At 42.0% G+C, this 12,609-nt stretch overlaps 1 protein-coding gene across 1 annotated transcript in view; it reads left to right on the forward strand.

The window, feature by feature from the left end:
* Positions 1 to 12,609, forward strand: part of for (cGMP-dependent protein kinase for) — a 39,813-nt gene that overhangs the window by 3,546 nt on the left and 23,658 nt on the right. The window contains exon 2 of the mRNA XM_065300286.1: positions 1,442 to 2,464. Coding sequence (XP_065156358.1) covers positions 2,016 to 2,464 — 449 coding nt within the window. The 5' untranslated portion in view covers positions 1,442 to 2,015. The remainder of the gene's footprint in view (positions 1 to 1,441; positions 2,465 to 12,609) is intronic.

The raw sequence follows: 12,609 nt of genomic DNA on the forward strand, positions 1-12,609 counted from the left end.
ATTTTATACGATCGCCGAAAACGACGGTCGCGCCGGCCTTGCTGGCCGCGCGGAACAATGCGCGGCAATAAATTACATTAATTGCGAAGGGGGGCAATTACGCGGGGCGCGCGGCGCTAAGGCCGACGACGCCCATTCGTACTTCATCAGCGGCTAGTCTTTTACCGATTGGCGAGGACCGCGGCCTTCTCTTAGGTTGCACATAATTAGAAAAATATAATTACAGCTAAAATTACTAGTTTCAACGAAAAAATAGCTTCTAGGTTACAAAACAGGCCAAAAGTAAGAAATATTTTAAAACTACACTCCGATAGATGACGCTACATGAAATATAAAGACATTTTTATGTAAAAATTATGATTTGATGTGCAATTTTAACGAAAATGTGCGTAAAATTGATTTAAATCACTATTTTCAACATAAAATAGCTTCCAGCTTACAAAATACGACAAAATTAAGAAAAAAATTAAAACTACACTCCGGTAGATGGCGCTACATGCAACAGAAAGGTATTTTTACATAAAAATTATGTTTTGATGTTCAATTTTAACGAAAATGTGAGTAAATTTGATAAAAATTACAATTTTCAACCAAAAATAGCTTCTTGTTTACAAAATAGGATAAAACCAAGCAAAATTTTAAAGCTACATTCTGATAGATGGCGCTACATGCAACAGAAATTTATTTTTTAGCTAAAAATCATGATTTTTTTGTTAATTTTAATGAAAATGTGGGTAAAACTGATTAAAACTGTTTCGATTTCATGCGTGCCACTTTTTCTGCCGGTAAACCACTCAGCTAAAAATAAAAAACACAAACCCGCCTGATATCGCTCCAGATACACGACCACTGCCGGTCAGTTGACACAGAGCGCGCGTAATTACGGTTAATAGCGCAATTAATAACGCGGTCTCCGATTGTTGCGGCCGTGGTCACAGTCATCATCATCGTCGTCGTCGCTCGCCGTTAATTTCAATAACCGATTTGGATGATACACGATCCACAGATACAGATACAGATTGCGTGTGTCACATTCGGCGGGCTTTTACACAGCGGCACGCTTCACTTGCTTCGGTTTACAATCATCGTCGACAATTGTTGTTGTGTGGTGTCGATATTGCGGGTTGGCCAGAAGCTCGCGTGTGCCGCGCGCCGCGCTCAGTCAATTGAAAGTGTTCGCTCGATCAAGTTCTTTTAATTTGTGCTTGGATTTAATTTGAATTTCTGTCATCGAAAGTCTCCCATCGGATTTGAATCGCATTGTGTTGTTTTTTTTTTTTTTTTTTCCGCTGGTAATTGCATGATGCTGGTGTAATTGTGTTACAGTGTTTCACTATCAGGTAAAAAATAGTTAAATTTAGTGCAAAAACTTGTACTTGTTTTCAACGCTAATCTAATGTGTGATAAATTAATAAAAGAATTTTGTTTCCATGTCTTTCAGGTTTACTGCAAGTGAACAGTGCGCATCGCCTACGTGTGTTAAGTAATAAACCGATAAACGTAGTGAATCTAGTGATAGTAAACATTTACGATTTGACTTATGCGGAGATAGTTGGTGGATTTGTTGGATTTGGGCGGTAATCTGTGAAGGGAGCTTGAGTCTCGTTGTGGAATCCGATGCGAAATGGAGCGCAGTGAAGTGTCGTCGCATTAGACGTGTCGCCTCGCTCAAATCACGGGCGGAAAATATTTTATCGGCCGAGGATTAGATAAAGTATCGCGAGACGACGATCTGTGTCGAATCACTCACTCAAGTCTCTCTGTGCGTGCGCGTCTCGCACAACCTGGCACAACCGTTCCCGTTGTTGTCGCGCCTAGCACATCCTGCTGAAACTAAGTAGCGTACCCAACAGGCCGAAGTAACTTTTTCCCGAGCAGCAGCAGCAGCGTGTGTGCGTGCGGTCCGCCGACTTTTGGCGGATTTCCATGCGCGGGTGAGATCCGCGTGCGGTGAGTGTGTAGTGCGCGTGTGCGTCGTGCCCGCTTTCCCGAACCGCGCAACGACAGCCGGGTGAATGCGCTTGTGCTTCGACTCGCTGTGCTTCTCGTCGTGGCTGAACAGTGCCGACGAGGAAGCCGCGACGACGACGACGGCGACGCGACGCGATAGTCACGGCGCGGAGTGCGTGAGCGCGGCGGCGGCGGCGGCCGGGCCGATGGGCGCCATCGGCGACACCGGCGACATGGAGTCGTTGCTGCGTGCGCGCGAAGAACGCATCCGCGAGCTGGAGGCGGCTCTGCGCGCGCGAAACGATGAGATCGAGATGCTCCGCTCGCATCTCGACAAATTCAAGAGTGTATTGCACGTCGGCGGTAACAAACACATTGGCGGCCAGCTGGGGCTCAACAATAATGTCACACGCACGCGTAAACAACGCACGGGCATCTCGGCGGAGCCACAGAGTGAAGCCACGCTGCTGGAGCTGTCCAAACAGACGTTTGAAGTCTTCGAAAAGGAAGAAAGGTACGCATGCATGACTTTTTTTTTCTTTTACTTTTACTTATATAGGTCATTACAGTCTGCGAGAACACTTTATTTATTTTCTTAACTGCGTTCCATTTTAAATTTAAATTAAGTAAAGCGAAATAATGAATACAAAACGGTCTTATCGGTTCGTTATCAGCCAACTCGTTAGTTACTCATTTCCATTGCCGGGACGACTACCTACTCGTTTTATGTAGTACATCGCCGCCGCTATCACAACTGCCACACACCGAAAGCACCGATAACCTCAAATAACTCACTGCTGACTTAAATTCCGACACAAAATGCCGCGCCGAAAACGCCAAAATTTCTTCATTTTTCGTCCAGGAGCTGTAAAAATATTTGCTCAGTCATAAATAATATCTACTTTAAAGGTATTTGTAGTTTATTCACATATCGTTTTGCGAGCGATAACGTATCACCGCGCTATCGCGCATACAAATATTTATAATGCATGTAAAAGAGGTGCGCGACATCAACAAATACACAAATTAATATTTTATCGTCGAATTAGTGCGGATGGCGTGGAATGCATTTGTTTACCCGCTTGTTACAAAATGATAAATGATAAATTTCGCACGAGCGCATCACTGGCGGCTCACTATGCGTTGCATATTTGCCAAAAAGTTTAAAGACCACTACACTGCATGTGCATCGATATCTATATCTTAACGGTTCGGAAAATTTCGCTCTGGCACGAATGGAGATAAAATAATAAAAGTTAAATTAATCACACACTTTTAGGAATTGTAAGTTTGTCGGTTTGCGCGCTGGACCAACAATCATCAGCTGATTAGCATAGTGGGGGCGGCTAAAAATAGCGCAGCGACGAGCCAACGAAAGTGATACGGCGGCGCGCGGCTTAAATTCACGCCGCGGTCGCACGTAATGGCCGCACGTAGGATTGTTACACGCGTTAATGAGTAATCACGTCCGCTGTGGAACGCGCACGCCAAGAATAACAATTACAACAGGCTAATAACAATTAAAGTCGAAAGCATAAACAATAATGCGTGAATTTATAGTCAATTATTGTATTTTTGGGGGGTTTTACGGTCAAAGTTCGCGAAAAAAACGCCGAAAATGATTGTTCACTCATGTCGTAAACAATTGTTGATTAATTCAATAGATATTTGACGCTGTAGATAACAATAATGCGTGTAAATTATTGCTCTAGTGATATCGAATGCGTGATAACACAGCGAGAAACAATACGCGATTATCACATGAATGAAACAACCTGAAACGAAACAAAATCAACAAAATTTTTATTGTTTTTTAACAATAATTAAGAGCGATTCTTTGCCGGTGCAGTGTTGGTACTCTTCAGTGGCGAATTTATTAATAGGCTTCAGTATGCGACGACTGAGTGACCGCGAACGGCGGCCGGGCAGAAAAAATAAAATTATAAATAAGCTGAAATATTCACGCTCAGCAATAAGTTGGTGTTTTCATGAGGGCGCCGACAACTTACCGGCGAATACTGCGGCTACTGTTGCCTCGCGAGCACGTGGCCGAAAATCAGCGAGTAAATAAACTCGTAAATCTGCAAAAATTTGACTTATTTTATTGTCGACGAAATGAAAAATCATAAATCTTTATGTGCCTCACCCACTCACGCTTCCGATTGATTATTTCACATACTTTTTATGGAAATCTCATAAAAAAAATTGATTTTTTGCATTTCCGGTGCGTTTTTTTGGGAAAATTCAATTTTTAAAATTTAAAATAATATGTTAGAAGGCAAATGAAGTAAACTTAATAATTATTATGGTGTAAGTAGAAATAAACACCTCCTGACATTCTCGTGACATTTTGTTTGCGAGTAAGTCCTATCAGAAGAATTACGCAAATCAAACCCGCGTCCAAATGAAAACAAACAAGAAATAAATCACGGCGATAACCACATCGGGGGGCTGACAACGACTTGAGCGATTATTTGCGCTGAATCTAGGACAACGATATTTATTACTCATTATCACACAGTGCGTCCGCATATCTCCATTCGCCTGGAGCGCCTTAAAACAATCTTAACATTCTATCACACTGTAGTTGATTTTAACTTCAGGTGCATTCGACGTACGCGATTGGGATTAATTGCAGTCATTAACCAAAATCAGTGCGTGCGTTCGAATTCAATCGATCATTTGTTATTTCCAGCAATTTTCGTAAAACGTAAACGATTGAATTCGCCCGATGCGCGAATAATATTTACCGCACACGCAACACCACATTCTCGGCGATTAAACGCTGATAAATTTGGTTGTTATGACCACGTCTACTCCTACTATGCAGGTACAACTCGTAGTTTCACGCTTGAGATGTGCCAGACATTATTTGCGCGCAGCGCGCGTCGTATTTACGCCTTAAACAAAAAGAACAAGTGTCACGCCGCTAGGAATCGACTACTTCGCGAACATTACGAAACGTCACGTGACGTGCACCTCTCGTCCGGAATGTGTCAATGAAGGCGCAAACACGCAGCGCGTCGAGTTGTAAATTAAATTCGTGTTTGCCGGCGCAATTAGTGAGTTAATGCGCTGCCAATTTGGGCGGTTAGCACGCGGCGGGACACATAAAGCACGAAAATGAATGGCAAGAATGCATCGCCCAGAGAAAAACCTTCTCTTGATCGATTCAAATGTATTGTCATGCAGCGGATAAGTTTTCATTCGTTGTGTGTCACGTACGTCGTCTCCAGGACGGTTAATCGCGTTCAATTAAGATTGCATCGTCCAGATTCCTCGGAGGCATCCTACTTGGACGCGCCGCGTCCTCGTCGCACGGATAGATTACGCCGGCGGCTTCTCTCCAGCCGTCAATTGCAGTTGCGCTTATAAAGGCAGCAATTTTCTAATTATATCTCGTTAAAGCAATGATGCCCGGGCTAAAAATAGCCGCGCACAGTGCACGGGCGCGCACCTTTCAACCTTACGACACGGAGCATAACAAATCCGAAGTGAATTGAGCGCGATGGATCTTGGAATGTTAGAAATATGACAGTAAAACCCTTATTTATTGGGAAATTATGACTTGCGTGGAATTTTTTATCCTGGCGATGCTAAGAGTATTTATACATTGTATTTTTATAACGGTTATTCTTCGTGTGAGGCATTTTTTCTAAAAGTGTAATTCCAGGCGGTGATTTTGACGTTTTTGCGTAAATAATCAATTAATTAGTATGTTACTCGCTTGAATTTTCAGTGGGTCCAACTACGAAATTATCGGTATGTCGAAACGCACTCGATAATCGTTTATATGCAAATGCGCCTCTCACTAACTCCAATCGAGGCTGGTCGCTGGTCGCTAAGTGCCCTGGTTGCATTTTACACGTGAGGGCTTTTTGTAATATGACTTTTTCACTGAAATTATTTTGTTATTCCCGATGTTGGTGCCAAACAAAATCCGCCCCTGTTGACTGGCGTCAGTCTCAGTGGCCGCAAACCAGCAATCAAGACTAATTGAGTCGTCCAGCCGACTTCCAAATTTCGAACGGCGATAATAATATAATCGGCCCTCTGCACTCGCAGCTCCCTGCGATTTTAATCGGCATGTCGACATGCCAATACGCCGACATTTAAGACGCGGAGACATTTCGTGGGACATGAAATAAAATTGCAGAAAAAAAAACGTAAGTATTGAATCGGCTCGCGACTTTTTCCCCGTGCGAAGGCCGCCCATTGTGTGCGATTTTTTCGAGATTTTGGTTTCGGGAGACAGAGCGCCGAGTGCAGATGCACGCCGCGGATAATTGGTAATTGGCATCGTGTATGAACACCGGCGGGTTACACGCGCTCTGTTCTTTCATTTAACATAATCACGTCGTTCATAAATCACGTGATTCACGTAAGGGGCAAACTTTTCCATACCAAATGCCCGCAGCGGATCACTTTTCTGACAGCAATAATTGCACAAATTAAATCAATTTCAATTTACAACTTGTAATTCACCATATTATTAACAATCTTTACTAAAAAATGCATAATATTTACATTTTTATGCATGAAAATCGAAATATTTACATTGAAAAATCACATTTTGTATAAAAATTGTCCCTGTTTGCGTTTACCAATGTTTTGACACATTGTATTCTCGCTCCTTTCGATATCCGAAAGTTGGCCATGCATCATGCGCATGCATGCGTGCAGGTTGTCCGCGGATAATTTATTTTCTGCGCCGTTATCGGCGATCGCACGTCGCAGCCCAACCCTGGCCTGCTGGTGTCTAAGTAAACATTTCGCGGTAATAAAAACGAATGAAATCATAAACGTTTATCAGCGGCTCGCATCTGCAGCACTCTTCGCGCGTTGATGTGAATTCAGGAGCGGGCCAAACCTTCGCAACTCTGCGAAGGACCCAAACTTATAAAACATTCATGAAACGAGCTTAAGAAGGAGTTACTGTGGATTGAATCTTGGTAAATTGCGGGTGTGGCAGTGGAAAATTCACTCTGGTGGTGTGTAATCATTGATATTCATGTAGCAAGCAGCAAACAATGTTTGTTTACGTACATTACGTCAATATCCAGTCCAAATGGTCGTTTTATAATATCTCTTTCACTAAACATATTCGATTACATGTAAAATGATATTTTTACAAGTGACAACTCACATGATACTTGAAAACTCTTTAATTTTTAAACTCTGGTGGTACAAACATAAACTTGTATCACATATTCGAGAATTTATGTTTAATTAAATGCTTTTTAATCGCTTAATATGGCGTGTATCTGAGAGAGGTTGTTGCGACCGCAAATTAAATATATTTCATGTTGTTTCAGGTAAGGCTGGAAATGGTTTCGCGCTTAAAAGGCTTAAAATACCTCGAAAGTCTTGTCGATACGGCGACGAAAGTCACCTCTCGCCGCAGAGTGTTTTACGACCGTCGTGTAATTGGCCGGGGCGATTACGCAGCCCTCCCGCCGATTACCGCCCATCGATTTTTAATAAATTACACACAGTCCTGAAGACAACTCCGGTGAGTCTGGTTAACATGTCATCGCGGAAATGTCGCTGCACCTTCAATTATCGCCGATTTTCGATTTTGAAGCTTTACTTAAGTTTTTACGCTGCTTTTTTTATTCGACCACTTAAATTTCAGTTGCGAAATGTTGCTCAATCTGCGAGAGTTGATAAAAATCAACTCAACATAACGTTTTATTTCAAAAATGACAAAATTTTACATTTGTGTGTAATGCGTCGTCGCCCCATCAAGATCTGGATCGCTAGCCGTGGATCACAATCTCAAATGAAAATTATGCATGATCGTTTCCATGTCATTTGTCCGGCGTCGTGTGTATGTGGTTCAAATAATTCGGGTGCAACGCCCTTGAGTGTTCCGCCTTGATCGTCATGCATGCCGAGCTGCACGGCCATGATCTAGAATTCTGGATGGGAGCGGGGACTGCACCGATGCGGGAAAAACTGATGCGCTGCCTACTAGACTCATCCCGTGATCAGGGGAAGCTAGATCTCCGATTGACAGATGGCGCGATGATCCTAAGTCGACTTTTACCGCTAAGCACACTCAGCGTGATGCAATGAAAATCTAATTAAGATGCATTAACATGCATGGGATGATATAACGCGATAAAATTATTTCATGTGTTTGTTGTTTATAGTTGAGAATTTAATTTTCTTTAACTTGGATTCGCGTGATTTATGTCGGCTTTGATAGTTTTCTTCGAATGGCACAGCGATAAAATTAACATTTCTCAGTTTCTCGCTGAAACTGAATGCATCTCACGATGAATAAGGCAAGCCGGTTGATGTACAGCCAAGTTTCTGCTGCTGTTTGCTTTGTGCAGTAATTCGGAACGCATAAATCGCGCGCGCGCCCTTCGTCGACTGAATTCATTCATTCCGGGAATACGTCAGAGCAATTGCTCAATCCGCATTGCGAAAAGTGCCATTTACAAAACGAAAAAAATCGCGCTCGTACGTGATCTAATCCGTGCGGTGTGCGATTCCGCTGCGTTTTTATCACTCCGGCGCGCGCGCGAATCGCACTCGTTTTCGTCTGGAGCGGCAAGTTAATGGCTGAATTAACCTACATTCGGCCACCGCCAGGTATCCTTCGGCGAAGATACGCCAACTAATACGCCGCGTTGTTTGTGTAATTTTTTTTTCTCTATTCATTCGGCGCCGTTTATACATCATCGCGCGGCCCGCAGAAACTGCAAGCGACGCGATTATGGTGCGACATAATCGTAAATCAAGGCGTTTTAATTAGGCGTGTGTGCTACCGTCCGTCGTGCGTCGGCTGGGCGTGCAATTGATTAGGAATTAGCTTATTAGCCAGGTTCGATAATCTGCAATTAAGTCAACAAATTAAAATGTTAATTCGACCACGACCAGATTCACGAGTCTATAATTTCACGCCAAACCTGACCTAGGGGTATACCTGGTGGTGTATGTATCAGCCACTTACAGCGTGGCACCTACCTGAAGCTACTTAAGATTTCGTCAGCCGAAAAAATTATTTAGGTAGGTGTTTTATAGGTGATTACATGATCTGCACTTTTGTAGAGTTGAATTTCGATGAGGTACCTGCAATTGAAAGGGTACCTTCTGAGGAGGTAGGTCTATAAAGAGGAAAATTGGAAAAATATTATTTCCAACAGACTTTTTAGTAAACCTGGTCTTAAATTGAGTTAATTTTTTGTAATTTTTGCATTTTTTTGTATTTTTTCGCGATTATTTCACTTCATTCAATGGAAAGGGCACCTCCTGAAGATGTAGGTCTATGAAGAGGAAATTTAGAAAAATCCTAATTCCAGGAGAGTTTTTTTTTCTCACTTGGGCTTAAATTGAGTTAATTTTTTTAATTTTTGCATTTTTTCGACTTTTTGCGCGATTATAGGTATTACTTCATTCAATAGAAAGGGTACCTCCTGAAGAGGTAGGTCCTTAAAGCGGAAAATTGGTAAAATACTAATTCCAGGAGACTTTTTATTAAACCTGGTCTTAAATTGAGCTAATTTTTAAAATTTCAAATTTTTTTTCGTCTTTTTTCGCGATTATATCACTTTGCACGTCGCCATCAACCTGATTAGCACGTATCTACGCCGGTATTGATTGTGTAAACAAATAATTAAAGATTTCGACCGGGGAGCTTGGGCAAGAACCCCTCGCGGCTCTTCGTGCGCGCATTAGTCGTGCACTCGCGAATTCCATCACATTACATTCGCGATCGTTTAATGATCGCTCGTGCGTGTTGGTGATCGCTCGCGGGTTATGCAAACCTTTGGGCTCAGCCATACCATACCATACCATACACATATGTGTGCGCGTTATTAATGAACGTTAACATTCACGTCGATGCCGTGTCGAAGTCGCGCCATTCGCGAATTTCCATGCGCGTTGCCCGCGTCCATCGATATCGTAATTACGCCGGCCGAAGGAAAGAGAGATAATGCTAATCGGTTGAATACAATGCGGGCGATCGCCAGCCGCGTCAGAAGGAGTGCGAGATAAAAAATGACGACGAGAGAACGTTTTCGTAATTATGTTTAGTCAAGGATTATTATCATTGGCCTCAGCGCACGGTTGGTTTTATAGTGCGAATTAATTGAAAACGATCACGAAAAGGACGTTTACGAGTGTTTTAATAACGAATTATGTGGAATTAATTCGTTAATATTCATTCGCATTACTCATACGTGATTATGTGATTAAAACACGCCGCCAATTTGCAGCGTAGTCTAGATTTGTCAATGCTACGCACCACCAGAGGGCGCTGCCGAAATGTACGCACTATTTCACTCCTGACAGAGATAAATTTCGCCGGATTTAATCTAAATTAAACGTGGCATAAACCATTTTTTTTGCACACGCGAATTTTGTCTTTGAACTTTTTGCGCTGCCGCGCGCGCTCTCGAAGATAATTAATTGTTGTCGATGCGGAATTTGATTCGTGATAGATAGTTTTGATTGATTTTCGTGTCTCGATCGCGCTCGCGATTTGAGACGCTGTCAGGTTTTGATTTTGGCAATGCGTAGATTTTGGCCAGTTAAAGGAGTTAACGATTTATTGATTTTGATTTCGATTCCGAAACTGGATTCGGGTTTGTGGAATCATTAAGTTATTAAAAATAAAGAAAGCAACGGCTCAACGGCGTTCGCCATTAGATGGACTTAACTCGGATATCTTTTATTGCTTTGTTTCGTAAAGTCAACACGTTTTAATTTATCGCTCCGATTTTTTGCATTCGAAATTAAATAAACGTCAGTCGCGATTTACGAGGGCGTTAAGTGAAGTTCGCGTTGTTTACGCCTGAAGTTTGTAAGTTTTCGGCGCGATGTTTGAAAAGCATTCCTTCACGCGGATCTAGCATTTTAATTTCCAGCTGTAAACATTCAAGTTGGCTTTTAATTTCGGCTTAGTCCTGCATATTCTGTTTAATAAACGGCGAAATATTTTGACTCGGCTGGAAATTTTTCTGCGTAAATTTATTCGCTGGCAATAAAACACTTCAACCGTTAAAGAGAAAAATGTGTTTAAATGTTCCAATGCAGAAGGATACAACCGAAATGAATCACGAGAATGGTTTTAGCGATGATTTGTACGCGTTCAATGTTGGCGTTGTGTCGCCAAGCGAATGCACATTTCAATAAAATCCAATTGACTTAAGTCACTTTAACCAATGCGCGCCAATGGCGCACGTGATCATTTTTTGCTTGTTATATAAATCATCATCATCATCGGGATATTTTCTGGTTTCATTTGATCTCGCGTTTATTTCTATTTTTCATTCGGTGATGAATCTAATTTGAATTTTCGCGTTTTTGTTGGAATTATGTTTGTGGCACTGGTAATGAAACATCCGCGCGCCTCTCAAAAATTGCTAGCCGCTGGCCGAAATACGCTCGAATTAAAACGCGCTCGCGTTGCGTGCGTTTTCTGTTTACAGTTTACGCCGTTTACCGTGTAACCGAGAGGCAAAACGTGCGCAACTAAAAGCCATCTCACCATCTCGCCATCTTCCGTCGTTCCAGTGCGAATCGGTCATTCGACAAATGCACTCGCGTTCGCAGTTTTTTCTGCTCTGCGCGCGCTCGCGAAAGTGCGGAAAATCGCATCGGAAATTCAAGTGTGAAGTGTCATCAAAGTGCGCGAAACAAACCAGTGAATTGTGATCGCAACAACAACAAAAAAATTGTGTCTATTTATTGAGTAAATTTTGTCGAGTTGTTACTTTTGTGAGGGGTTTTAAATTTCAACAGTAGCACGTTAGCAAAATCTAAATATTTACACGCCGCGCATTTTTTCCAATCGCGTGTTTTTGGTTATAATTTATAAATATCTTACAGCATCGGCAAAACTTTGTGATTTATTTCATAGGAATGTCGACATTAATCATACATTCGATTAAGTTATCACGTGCGGATTGGGGAATTACTTAAATTTAGATATTAATATAATATCTGATGTTATGCTGAACATGTCATAACCAGGAGATTAAGAAAATACAGAAATATCTTCCATGCGACGCAAAAATATTCAATTTTTGATTTAATAATGTTGTAAATTAAGACTTTCATTGCGTCTTATATAGGTATGTTGTTAATTTGGTGAAATGAAACGTAGAGTCGGCGGTGTTTTTGACCGCCTGCTGTTTGCAATGCACCGAGCCTAATTATGGCACAAAAATTACCGATTTGTTACACGCTGATTAAATTTCTGCGAATGCAGCAGGTGTGCGCTGGTGTTTTCCGTTTAATTCGCGCGCGTTGCGTAAGCCGGACTAAATAGATCCGAATTGTGTGCGAAATTCGACAAACAATGCGGCGAGAGATTCGAATTCGACGCGCCAAAGCGTGCCACGAAACGCTATAAAATATAATAAAGTATTAATCCTTTCATTAATGGAATCGTAAAATTTTTAATAAAACGAAATCATAAAAAAGCGATAAAAACTGAAAGCACTCGTAAAAACAGGTGGACAGAGGACAATATGGCCGCGGAGTATCTCTAATTGACGGACACACTGACAGCACGCGGCGGGGTGCGTACATCGATAGCATCAGAAAGTTGCCTGCGCCGGCGTATGCGACTTAAGTCAGTTAAGACATAACGTAAGCCAGCCTATTGTTGTAAATGCCAACTTGACGCGCTTTTTAAAC

This window comes from Atheta coriaria, unplaced genomic scaffold, assembly GCF_025399875.1.
Source record: "Atheta coriaria isolate IRGN ID8LTWV9N9 unplaced genomic scaffold, Caltech_Dcor_3.1 hic_scaffold_1_pilon, whole genome shotgun sequence".
NCBI lineage: Eukaryota > Metazoa > Arthropoda > Insecta > Coleoptera > Staphylinidae > Dalotia > Dalotia coriaria.